The sequence below is a fragment of the Pleurodeles waltl genome, chromosome 7 (assembly GCF_031143425.1).
Source record: "Pleurodeles waltl isolate 20211129_DDA chromosome 7, aPleWal1.hap1.20221129, whole genome shotgun sequence".
In the NCBI taxonomy this organism is placed as follows: Eukaryota; Metazoa; Chordata; class Amphibia; order Caudata; family Salamandridae; genus Pleurodeles; species Pleurodeles waltl.
The window spans coordinates 496,266,756-496,287,707 of record NC_090446.1 but is presented as its reverse complement, the minus strand read 5'-3'; the positions used below and the strand labels follow the sequence as shown (position 1 = coordinate 496,287,707).

Genomic DNA, 20,952 nt, shown 5'->3' with positions numbered 1-20,952 from the left:
CAAAGCAGAAGCCAAAGGGGGAATTTCCTCTACCAATTCATTCCTTGTATGAAGGAACTTCCACTGGTGGATTGTACTCTACATTTACTACTACCTCCTAGAATGCCACAAACCTCTAAACTAAGCCCTAGACTGAGGGAGGAAATTTTTTAATCACAGACCAGGAAAGTTTGACACCCCGTTCTGCCCTCCTCTCCATAATTTCCTTTATCATTCAGTTGTTTTTGCAGTTTATATAGTGCAAACACTACCCATAGGCATTGGAGCGCTGTACATGGCACGTGTTACATTACACATGGACAAATTAATTTTCCTAAGGCACTGGAAGATTACGTGATTTGCCAAGAAACACAGGGTGTTGACCCAACACAGAGACTCAACCCTGGTTCTAAAGTTCAAAAATCAGCAGTTCTGGCCATTACACCACATCTACTACCATTACCCTGTCTCCCTCTTCTTTAATTATGTTTTGCAGCTTTATCTTCAACAATTTATCTGTCTTTTATCATTTCTTCTCCATAATCTTCTCCACCCTCTATCTGCATCTTTAGCATTCTTATATTTCTCCTCTACCTTTCAATTCTTCTCTCCCTTGATTTCCTTTTACTCTTCCCATATTTTTGTGATTTTTCTCCACTCTGCTCTCACTTCTCCTTTTGTCGCGCTCTCTCTCTCTATTATGCTCCTTGCTCAATTCATTTTGTTACTCTCCTGCCATGTCTATTCTCCCATACCTGTCATTTTGTCTCAGAATTAATGTTTTTTTCACAAAAAACTTTTTGGTTTTTTTTAAATAATTGTTTTGTGTTGTCAAAACCATTTTTCTTTTTGCTCATTTTTTTCTTTTACATTATTTTTTCTTTCAGTGGTGTACAGGAGTCTCCTTCTAGTTTTGAGGTAACAAGGTGGCAGCAGGCAGTTGGGGCTAGTCTGTCTGCTGCTGGAGACAAATGTAGGTCCTCTTAGATGGCCACCACTCGTAATTTGTCTCCCTGCACAGCTCCCTTTCACCCCACCGTCAGGTAACATTAGTGCTCGCTGTGATGCTCAAAAAAAGAACACAGAGACTCACAGTGGCCTCACTGTCAAGCTGAGAGACTCAGGATGGGAGGAAACCTACCACATGCTGTGCCTGCTAGCTTGTGCCCACTGTCCTGCTGCAGGTGACAAAGAGTCACACATTCTCTGTATGTGATGATAATGAGCTCTAAACTTCACTTTGAGCCAGCAGCATCCTAAAAAAAGAAAAAAACGGCCCACCAGATAGCCTTTGCCTCAGGGCCCTCGGCAATGGCAGATTGCCCGCCCTGCCAATCTGATGCTGTCATCAGAGTTGAACCAACTGCTGAGTTTCTTCGTGGCTTGTTACAAGCAGTGAGTGGGCAAGGCGATTTTTGCCACCCTTTCTTATGGACAACACACTGGTGGGGACACAAGGAAGTTTGCTTGAGGGGACGGAGGCGTGTTAAAGAGACTTGCCGTCTTTTATAATAGGAGCTGCTGCTGAATCTTTTCTGAAACTATTTCGGAGAGCTTTTTGTTGCCTGAGAATACTCTGGGAGCAGTCCTGAGACCAAAGTAAGGGCTTCAGAAAAGTTTCCTTAACCTCCCATCAAGGAAGTCCTGATGTACCGTTTAGTATGTCCATAAGCTTGCTGGTTATGATGAGGAGGGATCTTAAAATAGTTTCTGGCCACTTGAGAAGAGTGATGAAGCAGCGCCCATAGCAGCCCCGAGAGGGAGTTAGTGACAAGTGTGAGAGATGGCCAGCTTGCACTCAAGAGGGATTAAGTGCGTTGAAAGTTATAAGCTGGCCCCCAAGTGCAGGTTCTCCTTTTGTTATCGCAGAATTTGGCCTGACTTCTGCAGACTCAAACCTCTATTTTCTGCTCTGGACCAGAAGTTGGAGGGACAGGTTAACTCGGAGTGGCTGGTAATATCTCATTTTCTATCACCTGCTGGATTGTTATCTCCACTGGGAACATCCATCTAGGACTCTGGACTATCCATTTTCCACTGAAAAGAGACAAAGCCCAAGGTAGTCTCAAGGTCTAAAACAAGGATAATGAAAAATGAACGTTAGTGGGGGGTTATCCACACTTTTCTTTCACCATCAAGGGAGAAGAAATGTTTCAATACTTTTCACAGCGAAATTGAAGATGTTCTGGAGGCCGAATTCAATCACCACCTCTTCTGTTATCCTTATAAGCACTCTAAAGGCTAGCTTAATCTGCTCATCGAAGACAACATTATGATTGCTTTTCGTGCCTGCTAAATGAAACCCCCAATGTTTGCTCAGGAATTTGAACTGGAAAGTGGAAGGGTTCCTTGCCTTACCCACACATGAACACCCATGCAAATTTCAATCTGGGCAGAGGCGAGAAGCAGTCAGCCCTCCCCAGGGCTCTTAGAAGCCAGGTAAACTTCCAACAAACAAGAAACTACAAACCCAATTCCAAGGAAGGGACAGGCACATAACCAGTTGTGTATGACCTACTTTAGCAAGCATACCAATCAGAGCTGATGAATAATATCCAAATCACAGAGTAAAATATGGCACCTTAGCATGGTAGAATACTAGCTTTAGCAAAAAATCCTGGAACGGAAAGATCAGAGATAACCACGCTGAGGTGACAGCCCAGAGAATCAGGGCTCTTGAACACACCTTGTTCCTTTCAGCTCACACTCCTAGTTCATCATGAGCATAATGCACTAGAGATATGACTGTATGCCACGTAAGTGGTCGAATCATTAGTACCTCTGCCCACCGGGTTGTTTCTAACAGAGTTGGGCAGTAGATGAAAACAGATTGTACAAGACGCTTGACGTTCTTATTTTCTTTCTATAATAGCGTGTTGTTAACTTATTTCTTGTACATGTCATACTTGACTGCTTCCACTGACTCATACCTCATCCCCAATTGTTGTTTACAAGGTTGATTTAAGAAGTGCAGAAAGTACCAATTATATTTTAGGTCCAATACCAACATTTCTCCAGTTGTAATCCTAAAATTGGCAACAGTAATGTAGTCCTTTTGTTAATGTATTCAGTAATTTATTACTTTTAAATATTCTATTAGTTCATAGTACTATGAACAAGATCACGATATTTTATGCCACAAGCGTTTTTTTTCTCTTCTATCACTGTTTTCTTTTTTTCAGTGTTTTATTATGGTTTGTGTGCTTCGATCCAAATTTTCCCAAAATATTATACTTTTTACATTAATTTGTTTATTCTGTAACTATTGATGTAGTAATGCGTTTTCCTTTTTTTTCGTTTTTGCTGAACAGGGTGCATGCGCTGTCAGGGAAACCTTTTGTTAACCCCCCCCCAAAAAAAAAAAAAAAAAAAAAGAGCGATTAAAACAAGCCCGCCGATTACTTACCATTGGTTGGCTTCGACTTTCACTCTCATTTCCTTGGTCAGCGCATTCTCGACTCCGGCCTTCTCCTGGTGCTCCGTGTTTGTTTCTGCCACGACACATGGGCCTACTGAGGCTTCCTATCTGCAGTTTGGTGTCCTTCCACAGGCTGCAGGCTTATGCAGGTACTTTTTAAAAACTGTATTTATTATATATATATATATATATTTTGTTTACAAGCAGGAGTGCAGGCGTCTGCAGTCCCTCTCCCTCACCTCCGTTCCCCCCTGCTGCTGCTCCCTCCCTCCCTCGTGTTGCTTCCTCTTCCTACTGTTTCTTCAGAGTCCTTCTCCCGTTGTGCATCGTATCTTTCCCACCCCCATCCTTCTCCTGATGTCGGTCGTTTCTTTACCACGACAACAGTCCTCCGGTAGTCTTCTTTCTTTAGCACCCCTCCCTCTGTCCTTGGTTGAAGCTCTCTCCTTTGCATCTCCCTCAAGTTGCTTGGCCAACCCGTGCTGTTTGAACACATATTGCAGAGCAGCACAGGCAAATTTAAAGAAAAAGAAAGTGCTATGATGCAGTAACGGTGGCCATGTCATTTAAAAAAAAAAAAAAAAAAAAATACTTTCAGCTATTCAGCACAGCAGCGTGCACTGCTGTGCAACATGTCTACAAAAACATTGAAAAAGCCTTGCATTGGTAAAACCTATTGATTTTGCCAGTGCTTGTTTCCTCAGCTCCCCCTGTGGTATAGTGTTGTTTCGTCAGTCAGAAATGAAAAAGTGTGCTTTCTTACCTGTTCCCCACACTCAATGGGATTTTGGCATCTGTCAAAAGCGACTCAGTATTTACCCAGCCACCAAACGTCGGCCTGAAACGCTGGATCCCAGTGCCAACCTGAAGAGACCCAGGAAGAAGCTCAGTGGCGCATGCATACAGTTAGGAATTATAAATATTGTAGTGTGAAGGCCCTTGGGTCTAGGAAAGAATTTCTATCACCCAAGAATCTGCCAAAATCAACAGATGTTCTGTCCAGCACCACCACCTTAATTCCTGTGTGTCATTTAGAGATAGAAAAGGAAGGACATCCACATGGGGAAACGGGCACCAGCTACACAGTTGGGCCTCTCATATAGTATATATGACTCTAGTGGCAAGGGCATACAAAGGCCTGCCAAATTTTGAGTTTTCTTTTTGGAAATGGCCTATTCTGCAGGTTTGTCCCCAAACGTTTTGCCTTTCTCCTCCTATGTTTCTGACCATCTTTTGGCTTTGGCTTTAGCGGTCTGGACACTTCACTGCTGATCAGTGCTAAAGTGCATGTGCTCTTGCCCCTAAAACTAAGTATATTTGGCTTACACCTGTTAGGCTTATTAACTTTATCTCTAAGTCCCTTGTAAAGTAGGTATACCATATACCCAGGGCCTGTAAGTTAAATGCTACTAGTGGGCCTGCAGTGCTGATTGCACTACCCACAGAAGTAGCCTTTGAAACTAGTCTCAAACCTGCCACTGCAGGGCCTGCCATACTGACTTGGCAAGTCAAACTACTTCTCAGCCTGAAACTCCCCTTTTACTACATATAGTAGGTATGGTAGGCACTAGGTAGCCCTATGGACAGGGTGTGGTGTAGGTAAAAGGTAGGACATATACCTTACTTGTGTGGCATGCCCTAGTAGTGACAAATGCCTATTTTTTTCTCTCACAGCTGTGAGGTCTACTCCTCTTATAGGCTAGCATAGGGAATTCCCTTGAATGTACTTAAGTGGTGATTTCTGATCAGGGAGGAGTAGCATGGGCATAGTTGGAATGGTGGTGAGAAATCAAGCTTACTGGTGTAGGTGGATTTTACATTACTATTGTAGAAATGTCAATGACAGAAGGAGCGCACATTCATGTGAAACCCATTTAACACAATTGTTTTGCACTTAGGCAATTACATTTTGCCAAAGAATTAATCAATCTCAAGATTCTCTCTCTTGGACAGTTTGTAACAGAAATCGGTCATGCTACCAGCACTTGACATATACAAACATTGTTATTGGACATTGTCAAAGCCCTAGAGCTTGTTGTGAAAATTTAGACCATTTTAAACAGGAAGTGATCCCCAAGTGCAGACAGAACACCACAAAGAGAAAATTAAAACAGTGCATTATTGTTTTCAACATTGATTGATAGGTGTATCAATGCAAATCAAGACAGCCTTCATAAAGTTCTTGCCGCAAATTATAAATATAACTGATCCAGTTCTCTGCTGCCGGTAGCAGAGGACACACTGAGCAAGTCTCTGGACTTAAGGAAAAATGAAATGGCACAGAAATCTTTTCATTGCATAATTTTTCCTGCGCATCTCACAGCGGGCGATGCTTCCCCAACCTCGAGAAGAAACCGCAGCATCTTAATGCGCTGGCCTCCCTACACTCTGCTGCCTCCCTTGTGTTCCCTTCAGTGTTCTCTCAGGGGCCAGAGTAGGAATTCTGATGTTCAAGTGCTGCCCCTGGCACTGCAGCTATAGTGCCTGGGGAACACTATATTTTATATTTGTGCCTGAAAGTATAGCGCATGGGGAGCGCTTCCTCATCCACTGTGTTGGTATTCATTGCAGGGAGAATGCTGCATGGAGTACTCCCATTGTTCTCTTATTACTCGCGCAGAGGGAGCGCTTTAGAGGATTTTGTTATCCCACACTCAGATTGTGCCCAGCACGTGTTGAGCGCTTACTTCAGGAGCGATGCACTTCTCAGTATTAGGCGCTGCTGACTACCAGTGTGCGAAAGGCACCTCTGCCAGGAATCCTCATTAGCGATGTGGCGTGCTACACTACAAGGAGAGGCGGAGGTCAGACCAGCCTCCGTCATGGCCCAGGTGGCACACAAAGCCACCTAGCCGCACTACCATGAGGAAGCAGCACCCAGAGCAGCCAGGGAACACTGGCAGACGCTACACAGCCTGACAGGATGAGGTCAGACAGTGCGAACTGGTCCGGGCGAGAAGGCAGTCCCTACAGCGACACTGTGTGCCGTGGGCAGCCTGGAGAGACCAAGGGAGGTCTTCCCCACCCACAGAACAACCATAACAGCAGCTGCTTGGTGCACGCGTGAGCAGCTGTACCTTGTAAATTCTGTCCGCGGGCAACCCAGCGAGGTCCCCTCGCAGGCCCAGCAGTGTGTGTATGAGGCTCCCCTCTTTTGTGTGGTGCATACCTTAGGGTCTCTTGTTCACTGCATTAGTGACTTCACTGGGCAATATCTCAATAAAGGTCCCCCTTTGTGGACCTAGGGAGGACCTGGAAACTTTGTAAAATTACATGATATAGGTCCACAGGAGCCCCTGTAGCCTACTCGTCACGTCCAAGGACAGTTGTTCCGAGGTAAACTCTGAAAGCTACCCTAAACCCACTAATAAGCATGCAAGTGCACTGTGATCTGTTGTGCCTGAAGATTCCCACGTGCAATTCATGCCCTAAGCATTTGTTTTTGGTATTCTGTGACGAACCTTGTTATGTGACTTCAGGCCTTGCTTCCTGTGCACAGCCATACTTCGTTTATGTCATTTGGAGCCTGGAGTGTGGATACATTGGTAACTTCCAACGTACATATTTCATTGATGTTGTTTTGATCTATGATATTTGTACAGGACTGGGACTTCATGCACAGGGCTCATGAGCTATATTGTTGGTGGTTGTTGAGATATATTTATAATATAAAAAATGTATTTTTATATGATTGTGTGGAGTCTCATTTGTGGTGTATTTCTTGTTTCAGTGTTGTGAGGGTGTTGGGCAAACGTTTTACACATAACCTCTGGGGATAAGCCTGACCACTCTGCACCAAGCTATCAGGGGTTAGCACAGGCTATATTTGGTGTGCAACTTACTTATCTGACTAGTGGGGGATTCTGCCTGGCTGAGGTGCATACCCTAGCCAACCAGAAACCTCTTTTCTAACACTTCTCGGGGGCCACTTCCACCTGCATCCTCTCTGCCATGTAAAGTACATAATCCCCAAACAGAAAAAGTACTGAAAGTGAAAAACCACCCAGCATGCTGGGGACATTAGTTATGTTACTTCTGTGGATGGATCCCAGTCCTAGCATTGTGGAACCTGCTCCCACGTTTTCCCCACAGTGGCTCCTGCAATGGACGTGAAAGCCCTCTTACAGAAAAACCATCTGCCAAGATGCAGACTATATCATTAGGTTATTGGCCACCTAACTCTCAAAAATCAACCTACATCTTTGAAAAGATGGCGAAAAGAAGCAACTCTTGGAAATCACCTGCACATGTGAGCTAAATGTCTTTCTAAACACCAACTCATGGAGACCTTGGACACTCTCCTTGAACACTTTAAAGAGATGGTCGCCCTAGTAGTTCTGCCTTGCGACATCATTCTACCGCCTCGTAGGTTGTCCTAATTTTTCAGACCAGGGTGCCACACTCCCTTTCTGGGCACCCTTTTACAGGGGTATGTAGACCATGCATTGTCCACTCTCCCTACTTAACCACCTAACTACTTCTTCAACCCGGTCACCGTTCACCCACTTCAATAGTTTGAATCCTTCCTTGAGTCTCTAACAGATTTCCTTCCCTCCCGGCCTCCTCCTTATCCCCAGCTCCTTTACCCCACACACTACGGTTTCTTTTTTGGATGCATACAAGTAGGTAATTACACACTTAAAAAGTTAAAGCAACATTATCCAATCCAACACAAACCGGACAATCAAGTCGACCTTGCAAGTAAAGGATTATTTCTCAGAGCAGAACTTCAGAGCATCATTGGTGTCTATAAGCGTAAGTCAATTCCTAATTCTGGTAATGTCTGTAAGCACCGGTTTCTCTGCTTTAGGCTTCCAGAAATAACAATTTAAATATTAATGTGGATAAATTGCAAAACTAATAAAGCTTGCTAAAAAAAAAAAAAATAGCTGCCTTGTGAGCCCATGTCTTGTGAGTTAGCTTGAGGCAATTTTGGCTTTTTACACAGATTAAATGAAAAGTAGCACACGCCTTAGGTAAGATACAATCATGAACGTTTCTCTAAAAAAAAAAAAAAGCCTTTTGGGGTATGTATAATTGTAACAGAATGTAATAATGATCCGTGAATGCATTAGAACTATTTTTCTGTGGTTTATATTTTTGTACTAACTGTGGTCTAAAATATGTCCGTTTGGTGTATTTTTCTATTCTTTCTGTCTGTATCTAAATACAGATTACCTGCCTGGACAGCCCTGAAGAATCAGGAAACATCCTCCACGAAACACGTTGGTTTAAACATAATCTCTTTTTCAACTGGCTTTCATTTCCTTCTGAGAAATATTATGTAACAATTAAGATGTACTGACAATTGTATGAAAACTGGTGTACAAATTAAATGTCACACTGTATGGTAATAACTACCATCTCTGCATTTATGTTGTGGTACTGACATTTAATATCAACATTATAATTAACTATTATATAACAGGCCTATTCTTCTCTCCAATCAAAGTGTAGGCCCATTACGGTTACTGACTAGGCAGGTTGCAGCTGTGCAGGGCCATGGGGGTACCTCGCCTTATCACCAACAACCCTTGGATCTGTCTATGAATTCAACACTTTGAAGTCTTGAGGGCCAATCAAGGGCGGGGATAGAAGGCCCAAGTAAGACCTTGGGAGGGAGCTTAAGGAAAGCGGCCAGCTTCTTATATTCAGTCGATTCATAGTAATGCCCAGGGTCATTTGAATTACGTTGCAGTACAGAACTCAAGTTTAGATCTGGCTTAGCAGGATTCTTTGGCACGGAAATGGACAATTATGTGGAGTAATACATGAGAAATGGTCATTTATATGGCAGGCTAGAAAGTATCATCATCTATGCATTAGGTCCCCTAAGCAGTGATACCAAACAAATACTTTAAAAAATATGGAGTTTTTAATGAAAAATTATATGTATTAAGAAGATAACAAGAACGTCTTTTTACTAACACGTACAGAATTCTTTCAATAAGTGTAAAAATGCAGCAATGTTTTAAAACCCCTTTTCTGGAAGTCATTTTTTATTTTTTAATGCATTCACATTATCTGGATCCTGGAAGCACTACTTTGTAACAAGAAAAGCTTTGCTGAACAGTATATCGCTTGAATATTATTTAGTGAGTGTGCCAAAAAGAGACACTTTAAAACTGCAGACAGCGTAGCATAGAAGCGGTTGTACAATATTTAGGGTAGTTCTAAATTTTGACTCCCTTCAAAACGGTTGTTGGAGGAGCGGTATGCATACAGGAATAGTTTGTACAATGAAAGTGAACTTCTATACATAAATAATATAAATAACTTACAACATGTAAACTTTAATATCAGCCCATTCTTTGAAGTAATTACCTTAAGAGACAGCTTTTCTAAGTTTGATGTTTTTCATCACATATGTAATTCGTTTAGCCACAATGTGGAAACTCAGTTATGTGTGTTTTAAATCCCTTCCAGAATAAAAGAAGAAAAAAAAATAAATAAAAAAAAAAATAATCGCTCGCCTCCCCATGTTTTAAATTTATACATACATGCAGAAATCTTTTTTCCTCCACAAGACAAAACACAAAAGCATTTCCCTAATCGATCAAATTTAAATTAGGAACATTAACACCATTTGAAGACAGGGTGAAATAGTTTCAAAATGTGAATGCAATTATCATGAAGATGTGTCTAGGGTAATTTCGGAAGAGACCCAGAAGCAACATATAAATGTCAACATGTATGCAACATTGATCCACTGAAGCTAGAAACATTCTTTTGCTGAAACCCGCAGGTGGTGTAGCAGATTATGACATTCACAAAAAAATCCCTAGTTATGCAGAATTTGTCTAAGCCACACAATCATATAGCTTTATCAAACTTTGCTATAGTCCTTGTTCTTCCATGGCTTGGTACAGGCCGCTTGTTATTTTTGGGGCGGTCTGTAAATAATGAAAGTATTCATCGGTCTAACAGCAGCACTGTTATACCTCTTATATTTGCCAAAAAAGCACTGTACGTTATCTTAAGGTTGTGTTGTAAACAACGTAAGATCACCCTACATTCTGGGCTTTCACATTCTAACCTAGAAGTGCTCTGTGACACTGTGGTTGGACCACAAATTGTTTCTCATAGCTGTTTAGAATTTTTCACCACTACGACCAGGCATTAGGTACAAAGTTTAAGTATCAACACTCCTTTCACCCATTCAGATGTGGACCCTTTTGAAGCCGACTGATGTAGACTGGAATCTGCTTTTCACACACTTGCCAATTCAGGACCAAGGGACTCCAGCACCCTACTCTTTCAATCTTCTTTAGCTGTTTTTTCTTATAGTTCTTATACACTTTGGGAGATCTTGCTGGTCCAATTACTTCAAGCCGCGCATCAACTCCCATCAGCAGTCTATAGCAGCAGACCTACATCTTCACAGTGCTTCCAGTGTAGGAAGTATCAATGTAGTGCAAACATGACTATCGGGATGCCATACCTTAACAACTCACTCTCTTGAACGCAGTCCCACTCTCCAAGACAGTCAGCTTTATTTTTAAGAAGGAGTTTGGAGTTGAGCTCAGGTTTTCAGAAACCAGGCACAGTATTAGACATCACTTCCATCAGTCAGGAAGTGATGCACCTTAACAAAGGGCTCTCTACTTCTGCGGAGGTCGCCCTCACTCAAACGCAAAACATTATAGTAAACCCTGGAAAATGTAAATCACAAGGTCATACAACATTTTGGTGTTGTAGGCCCTGATGCTTTGCCCTAGTTGGAGCCAATAGTCGAAGTCCAATGAAAAAGGGTCATGGCATTCAAAAGCCCATGATCCCACGCTCTCTTAGGAATCACCTTTTCCACTGCTGTTAAGATGATACTGCACCTTTGATCTAGTGCAGATACCCGTCTGGGCATTGAGGCCTCAGAAAAACCTCAGACCAAGGGATGGTGCTCACCCCTTCCTCTGGGTAAAATGACACGAGAATATTGCACCAAGATGTCCAGCACTCCTTCCCTCAAGGGAGTGTTTTAGGGACTTTGGTGCTTGTTTGCTCTGTGGGAGCCCACCTTTTGACACCCTCCTTGAAAATTCCTGAGCTTCTGCTACCTCCTCTTCTCCTCAGGGTTTAAGTTTTGATTCATCTTCGTGCAGGTAGTAATTCAGAAGGAGAAGTCTACGAGGTCAGTTAGAATGTAACTGCAAGAAGTGAAAAGGCCACATTTTCCAAATCCCCTGCATCATTCCAAATTCATTCAGCTTAAAAGAGGCACAAGAAGAAATGGAGGCCCACGAGCTGCATCCACAAGTTTATCTCTTCAGCTAGCAAGACCAAAATGTTGCTTTGTTATCGCCAGTGCCTTTTACCAAACTCCTTGCTGAAGAAGTCTTCACTAGGCAACTGCAACACTTATTTGGCCATTATTGTGACCTTCATCCTAAGGGTGGGGAATTATTTACTTCTGCCAAGAGGTCAACAAATATTATATGGCTGGCCCTTCCATGGAACACCTAACGTAAGCTCAACATCATCGTATATGGTCTAATGCACAAGCCATACAAATCAAGTTTCCAGTGACTCTTTCTTGCAAAGCAGACTTCCCGCCTGACAGAGCATCTGCTAGATGCAAGGTTGAGCTGCAAGCCTGATGTGCTTCTCGCTATTCTTCACCCAGAAGTCAGTGCTTGTGACACAATTTCCTTTCGTCTCAACAGTGTTGATAGAATTGCATCAAAATGAAGTGACGGTTTCTCCTAGTTTTCTTGGTACGCCCACACTCCTTTCCAGTTAAGGAGGCCCTGCACAGCAGTGATGCAAGATACATCCTCAGATTTCCCCTGTGTAGAACGTCTTTTATATTTTACGGACCTGTTCACGACACCTATGGCAGCACAGATGCCAGCTGCATCCAAACCGCTACTGTGAGATCGATATACTCAAGGTGCGCTCAATGCTCTGATCTGCAGGTGAAATCTCCTTCATCGAAGGTCCAAGGATTTAGCATTAGAGCTACGGCAACAACTGTGGCATTCTCGTGGCATGTTCCTTCCATAGAGGTTTGCAGGACAACTACGTGGCCCAGAGCACAAGGGTTCAGCAAGCACCACCCCCTTGATCTAGCTTGCACTAGAAGTGTCCAGTTTGGAGACATCAGACAAAATGTTTCTATTTAACTCTTTCGTTGCCCCATGCTACTTTCCATCTCCCAGCAACATTTTGTTTTCCTGCGGTATCTACTCACAGGCTGAGAATAGGAAAGGCAGGGGGTTCTAGGAATAATATAAATATAAATGTAGACCAAATATGTTACCACTGCCATACGGGTTCCCTTATTGCCAGTACCTTTTCCACTCTACCAGTCTTCCTCTCCGTCATGAGTCCAAAGCCAGTACACTAAGAGGCGACATCTCAAAAAGATGGAGGAAGGGGCAGTAGCACCGTATATGTTGTGGCACATATGCAATGTTAGTCTGGATTGCTCTGAACCGAGCTCCCTTCAGAAGTATTTTCAGAGTATTTGGCAAGTTCACCCCGAGAGCTACACTGTTACCTGCCTCGTCATACCAGGGTTCAGGAAGTATAGTACCCCGCTGTAGATACGCCAATATTACATTTCTTTGGTTGTTGCTACTGTAAACGTTGGTTTCACTATGATGCAGCGCCAACCTATCCTAACCACATAACCTCATACAAATGTATGAAAAAGAACACTGTGGTCAGACAAATCCGGATAACTGGACCAAATGGCTGGAGAGGGCAATGGGACTGGGTGCTCATGTCAAACTTCAAGAGTCTTCTACTCAGGGGAAGAAACTTGTGAGAGAGGCGGGGGTAGGAGAAGAGCACAGGAGAAGGAGACCCAACCAAACTCAAAACATTCAAAGAGGTAGCAACTGAGGTTTGGGTGAGCCAAGTCCAAAAGGCAAGTTGAAATAGTTCCAGGTGCAAGGCATGGCGACCCTTGTGCAGGCTGGACTCATGCAGGACTGAAGAATGTGTCTAAGGAGAACAATTTCTGGATTATGCAACTTGGCTCTGCCATCAAGGTGGACCTCTTGTCCAGGCTCCGCAGAACAGATATTTTTTGGTGGCTGGGTGGGTGAAGTAATGGCATGATACTGTATGACCATGACCATGTAGGCTGCTGTAACAGTAAGGTGCACATGATGAAGAACAGGGTTGTGAGACCCTCTTCTGATGTGGGACACTAAAATCCTACTCTGGTTTTAAATACTCAAATATCTGTACTAAAAAAATAAAAACAAACAAAATCAAACTCTGTGGCAAAGGGAAAAAAAAATTAAGATTCCAGAATTCAGTGGGCTTTGGGAAACTAAGGCACGTAGAGGAAAGAGCATCGGTTGCAATGGGCACAACTGTTTTACGATGCATCTAAAAATCTCGGCGCAGATATGGTGCAACCTCTCTATTCTAGTAGTTTCCAAACTCTGTCTCTCCAACAGCTTAGGAAGTTTACTTCTACTTTATGGACGTCATTGCTGTGCCAAGTTGTTTTGCCACGATGTTACACAACATTTCTGGAACATTACATTTTAAGATTAACCAAAAAAAAGGTAAAAGCATCACTCAAGCGTGTCCATTTCCAGAAACAGTAAGGTGTAAGGGCAATAAACTGCTGTCTTTCTGGAACATTCATTTAAATTATTAATAAACAAAATCAAAAAGTTTAAGATGACCCCCTAAATTGGTCACTTCTCCTTAATAACAAGGTAGGACATGCTTTTTGTACCATCTTTCGTGGCACAGCCATTTGACTGTCTTTTAAAAGCTATAATGCCATCATGCAACATCAGTTTGGATGATCCACAAACGGTAGCAAAGGTGGCCCCATGGTTTATTGGCTCTCAGTTAAAATGAACCAGATCATGCTTAGAGCACCACCTTTTACACTTGGTACATTACCAAGATTCCCTTGTAAGATTCTGCTCCTTTTCCAGAACAGTATAAACTTTTGACACAAAAAAATACTAATAATGTCCCAAGATAGTTGCAATCCCAGGGTGAATGGCACCCTTCATGCCTCCAGTGTTCCAGGGTACCCTCACGTATTTTAGTTAAGTAACTTATAGACACACTGCTTTTGTACTTTAAAACAAAAAGTTTAGCCAACTGTCAGAGGCTGGCTTCGGGGGGGGGGGGGGGGGGGGGGGGGGGGGAGTTAAGAGGACTATTACACACCATCTGTTAGGGTTCACTCGGGACCGTATACCTTTATAGAGGTTCTGCTACCTTTGCTTGGCATTCCTTTGGATAAATCTGAAACTACTTGATATGAGTTACAGCACCATTTTAGTTCCTCCTTTGATACACAACAAGGTACAGACCCTTCTGCTTTCACAGAATGCTCCTTTCTATTACCCAAAATAGCTGTAGCCTTTCCACTAAATCAATTTTCCAACAAGAACAATCTTTAGTAGACTTTGCATGCCACCTTATATGCCTTCAAAAAAATATATCAGCAGTATGCATTTTATGCGCATCACACGGTGTGCAATGTGGCATCAGCCCCATCCAGCTGGTACTTTATTTTGTGAAGTGCTTCTATCTCTTCCATGTGGCGGTCAGTTTTATGCCCCACCAGTGAGCGGTAAAAGTGGACAGCAAAGACCACAAAAATGATCCCAACAGGCACCATGATGACAGTGGAGGTGATGGCAGCTTGCAGACCCTGGCCACTCCCAGCACCTTGGTCAGCATCAGTGGCATTGGCATTGGCACTGGCCTTGGCGGCCCCCACAGGCAGGAACTTGACCCAGCAGAGAAGCACCACTTCAGCAAGGAAGAGAAAGATGCCTAAGGCAGTGGAGAAGCCCCAGGCCAGCTCCACATAGTGGTGCATGCGCTCATGTGGAGATTCATTCACAGAGTTGAGGTTGTGGATGTTGCTGACTGCCTCGATGTTGGGTAAAATGCAGGTGCTTATCATCAGGGCAAAGAGATGGACAGCCACAAGGACGGTGGTGCATACACTAAAAGCGATGAGCAGGCCAGCAGGGTAATCATAGCTATCCACCAACTGCACCTCCACCATGGCCACCTGGGGGGAGAGAAAGGGGACAGAGTTAGAGAAGGTGTTTCAGGCATGGACCACTCATTATCCCTCCTTGGGATGGCAGACAAAGCCCCCTGTACCTCAATACTCCTGACTTGCTGGCTCTGTCTGACTAGGTTTCCTCGTGGAAGATGTTTACTTAGATATGACTTCAGATCAATGTACCTCAGTTTAACCTTAAATCTGCCACAAAACAAATGTTACCAAGGAAGCCCACTGATCTTCCTGTTTCAGTCTGACCTTGTCCCTAACTCACAAGGAAACTGCAGGTTAGTACTCTCACCTTCATGTGCTTTAGTGTAATCCTGGTTGTGCCACTGAGCTTGTGACTTCAAACAAGTCCTGACACAGTGTCAGAATGTAAACTGGATCTGCCACCGACTCCCTGATTGATTAACAACGAGGTAAAGGGACTCCCATCAAGTCGGTTTCACTTTGCTGCTAAAATGGACTGTGTGGGTGACCTAAGGTGACTCCATTCCCTTTCATGGACATTACAAAATAATAATAATAACAACAACTTGTAATTTTATGTAAGGATTCTTACTTCTATTCTTTCGGAGAATTGTAAACAACAAATGGTATTAATGGCAAGTTTAATGGTACTCAATTTAGCAAGTTCAAAAGGAGATGGTTGCTGAAGTTGGTCTTGCCGACATTTGAACTCCTGTATACTGCAGATGGCAGTGGCTTACGTATAACACATTGTATCAGCTAGAGATATATCCACACACACCAGCCCACCAGTGTCCGCCTGCTTCCTTTTCTACCAATCTTCTTCATTACTTGGTGCACTAGGATCAAGCTTGGGCGGGAAAGTGCATCTCTGGCTCCGTGTCTACCATGCTGTAAGTCTTTAACTGATTGTGTTCATTTTTAAATAGTTTTTAGTGAAGTAATGCACGGCAGGTTACAAGTGGTAACAATAGTAGTCAAGTCAAAAATGACAGAACATAGTATTGCTATAAAAGAAAAGCATGTATCAACACTGAGCATTACAGTTCACTCCAGCACAGACATGAAATACCTTATACAATAAGTACACTAAGCACGCAGGGAGTCTCATTGTGCGATTGCCTGGAAACTGTATGTCAGAAGCATTGTACGTAGCAAGGTCATAGCCCCAGATAGGGAACTCCAGAAACATCCTGGTGTGTCCATTCAAGGGAGACCTTGCAAACTACTCCAGTTGTAACTGGAACAGATATGTACGAAACAAGTGCCAGAAGCTCAAGGGCATGCTGCCAGGGTTTGTGTGTCCGCATCTCCCCCCCCTACTACTCGCAAGCGTCATATCTTTCAACCAGTCACTGCACTCCGGAGCAGGTTTACTTCCCCATGTCATCAACACTCTATGCTTCCCTGGTGATAGGGCAAGGAGTTTAAGGTACCTTTTGGGGATGTCTTTGACGTACCCCAGTAACACTGTAATGGGTGTGAGTCGACATTCATCCTCGGTCATGGCGTGTAGAACTGAGAGAACGAGACCAGAACGTAACTACCACAGGGCATGTCCAGGGTAAGGGTATAAAATTAGCTTCTGAAGTCCCACACTGGGCGCATTTAGCGTCAACGTCTGTGTAGAATCAAGCAAGGTCCATGGGAGAGGTATGCTCTATGCAGGTATTTGTAATGAGTCAAACAGAACCTGCCATTGAAGAACACCTCCACGGTTTGCTGGCAACAAACTAGATTGTGCGTCTTATGTCCTGTCCCAGACTGGCGTCCCATGCCTGACAGGTCTTACGCAGGTCTGCAGCCCAGTAGTCGTTTTGAGGGCTGTGTATTGGTGGGGAGAATGTTCAGGAGCAGCCATTCCGGTGGCTCACTTGGAAGCATGTTGAAAATCCGTTTGGCTTCATGGGTAATTTTATCGTAAGAAAGCACATCCCCCGTATCGGCCTGATTTAAATATATTGGCGTCGTATACGTCACCCAGCGTGAGAAAGTGTCTATTCCATAAGGACCGCAGGATCCCCGGGGTCTTGCCTAGCTGAAGCCCATGGTAGTACCTGATGGTTATGTTAGGAACAGATAAGAGAAACACTTCATAATGCAGCCAATCCGTGGCAGGCCCAGACAGTACAAGGCACAGTGTGGATTTCTTTGGTTGATTTGGGGGGAGTTGAATGAATGGAGCTGTCGGTAAAGGGGTAGGGCTCATCAGACCCTTTTCGATGACTACACAAGGGGCATGTCTGCCTTTATGGAATCAGTGGTGTATGTACTGTATTTGTGCTACTAAACAGTAGACATCGAAGTTAGGGGCTGAAAAACCACCCTTGTGATACAGATGTAAAATATGCCAGCTAATACGTGGCTGCTTGCCCGCCCATGTCAGTCTGATCAGGAGGGAGCGTAGCTGGGTAAAGATAGCTTTGTTCAGAGGTACTGGGATATCCTGGAACGGGTAGAGCCTTTTTGGAAGGATAATCGTCTTAAATAAGGCCACTGTGCCAGCCAATGACAGAGGAAGGTTATCCACCTATCGATGTGTGTCTGTAACATCTCCAGGTAAGTCCCATAGTTAGCTCATTTTATAGTGGGAAAATCTGTGTGGTAAAGTATGTCTAAGTATCTAACCGAGTCAGTTTGCCATTGTAGTTGAAATGGAGTATTAGGTTACCGATTGTATTTAAGATGCTCCTATGCGGAAGTCTAACCTCTTCCTAACCTTATTCTCTGATATAAGTACCTTTATTTAAGTACCCCAAGTTTTGTTTTTTTCCTTTTTAAAGATTTATTTGTTTCAGCTGTCATCTTCACAATAATTAAAAGTAGTAATAGAAAAGATAGGAAGGAAAGAAACAATAAGAATGAAAAGGTACAATATATTCAATTAGTAGCATTTAAACTACATTCAATCTCAATACAACAATTGTCAAGTTCGTTGGTACGCGAGAGACGTTTTTCAAATTATTTTTGCCCTTCTTGCTGGCTTTTGCTTGCTTGCATTAGCCCTTTCCCACACATGCTTGTCCCGATTTGGTTAGAGGTTAGGATAACATGTTTAAGATCGTGAATGCTAAATCTTTGTAATCTGATGTGAATAATGTATTCGCATTCTGATTTAAAGAATATTTCTGTTTCACAAACTGTCTTTATTAATATTCGTTATTCTTCTTCAATGTCTAATGGTGTTGGTGTTGAATAGATTAAACTTGTCTTGTAGATTGGGTCAAACTATGGTATTAACTTGCTTTTACAATTTGATTTTGTGCACTATTTAGGTGACTGTGGCTTTGTGGTTATAAAAATAAAGCTTTGAAAGTTTTTATTAATTGGAGTTTTTTTCCGTGGCCATATGGGTCATGGTGTTTAACTTTGTAGTTGGGTTTTAAATTGATTGTGTATGGTTACCACACTCTTTACTGGGTCCAAAGATCCCATCAACCTTGGGGAAGCGTCTTCGAATCCAGTGAAGGATGAGAAAAATGTGTTACCATGTGCAATGCATTATGGTTGATGCAGTCCACCTTCTCACATTTTGGCTATTTTTTCAGAGAAATACTTGCCCAGAAATGGTGACATCACTTCAAAAACCTAAAGAAGGGTCACTGAACAAGTATTTGACTACAAAATTAATTGAAATGTGAGTAAACTTGACCCAGTTTACCACATTTATGGGAGGACTGGTGCAATATGAGAGTGGGAACCTCACCCTGTTAGATGTACAGAGTGACCTTAGCGAGCAATTAACCATTGTCTGGAGACAGTGGGGCATGTGAACTGTACACAAATATCAGATGTGGAAACCCTGGACATCACAGGCCAAGCTTTTGCCTCGGGAAGAGATGTGCTTACGGACAAAGACAAAGAGGAAAAAAAGTCTTATATCAGGATTTCGGACTGTGACTGATTTTGTCATTAAAAAAAAAAAAAAAAAAACACACATGATCTTATTCCGGGTTCCCGTCTGGGTATGAGGGTTCACTCATGTTTGTATACGCCTGATCTTATATAAGGCATGAAAAATAGAATTACACATCCCCTGTGTGGTTCATTTTTTTAAACTCCCTCCATTCTTGACCTGACCTAGCCCATTTGGTCTTAATAAATTCAGCTCTTTTTCAGCCAGCGAGGCTTAGTGTGGGGCTGAGGTGGCATGACAAGTCTGGAAGCAGGACTACAGCCTTTGCCTTGTGGTTTTTAATAAAAAATTTAAAATCTGGATTGCCAACTTGCAAGTTTTTTCTCTCGAATTGCCCTAAAAAGCGACATCTAGTGCCTAATGGCACCAGATGTCCTAATGACCAAAAACCACCAGATTAACTCACGAACAGCTTGCCTAAATGCTCACTTGCACCCTAGCTACAGGCCCTTGGTACATTAGTTCCGAAGCCCTAAAGGTTCAACCCAGCTCCCATCATTTGCCTGTGACTCAACAGCTGGTCTGTCAAAAGCCTGAGGCGTTTCTTTATGAAACGTGTTCGTGTACATGTGTAACAACACGGTCCTGGGGGAGGGGACTACCTGCCGCCTTTATGTCGTTTTCTCTCAAAATAGCGCCGGAATTCTGCAGATGGGGAATGCAGGTCGCTCAACAGCGTACTAGCTAAACCTAGGTGTTTGGAACTCTAGAAAAGTCCTCCCAGGGTCCAGGGGGCAATGCAGAGAGTTTTAGTTGGCTCCGTTTCTTCACTGGCAATAACCTAAGGGCTGCCAGGACTGGGCAGCCATAGTTGCATCTCCCCAGTTGGCGAGAGACTTTGGTCTGATATCTCTGCAGCCAAGAGGCTAGGTACAAATACACGCACAGAATCAACATTGCTTGGCTCTGACGGGATACAAAAAGTAGGGATCAGAGTGCAGGATTTTATTCAGCATTATAAACTGAACGCTGTCCATATCATCTACTGCATTATGCATCATGTTAGCATCGGAGGGTTTCTTTGCTCGGTTTTACAACTGGGTGTCCAAATAACCCAATTAGGATAAATAAGTGACCGGCTTAAGATGAACACAAACAATCACTTTAAGGCGCAAAGAGTTATAACACTGCAAAACTTTATCGATTTCCACTGCTTTGGATCAGAATAAAGCCCTTTGGGAGCAGATAATTATTTTTTCCCCATAGGTCTATGTGAATCGATGAACCCGCAAGGCCGCCATCCCTCGTTTGTGACCACCACTGTGATAAACAAGCATTTGAAAATGCAATAGGTTTTGCATTTGCTTGAGTTAGAGCTATTGGCATTATAGTTTCACAACTGGACTTTTCTTGCCCCATAAATAGGTCAACCCTGCCTCTTAATTTCATCTTTTCTTGCCATATAATTCCAGTGGCCCTGCATATAACTAAAGTATTTCCGTTTACCTTCTTCCTCTACAGAAAAAAATGAAAATGTTGCCATTTAGTATCCTAATTTAAATCTGCCATGCTAATTCCAACAGAATACCACTTTCACCACCCCACCACCATCAGAGTTGCTGGCTGGGTAACACAATCCCCCCAAAAAAGACACAAGACAGCCACAGAGGAGAAATAAACTAGAAGAGTCACCCAAACTTATCAAGAGTGTTCACACAGTCATAG

At 43.0% G+C, this 20,952-nt stretch overlaps 1 protein-coding gene across 1 annotated transcript in view; it reads right to left on the bottom strand.

Moving 5' to 3' along the window:
- Positions 1-9,253: 9,253 nt before the first annotated feature.
- Positions 9,254-20,952, bottom strand: part of ORAI3 (ORAI calcium release-activated calcium modulator 3) — a 45,832-nt gene continuing 34,133 nt past the window's right edge. The window contains exon 2 of the mRNA XM_069244162.1: positions 9,254-15,401. Within this exon, the coding sequence (XP_069100263.1) occupies positions 14,844-15,401 (558 nt within the window). The 3' untranslated portion in view covers positions 9,254-14,843. The remainder of the gene's footprint in view (positions 15,402-20,952) is intronic.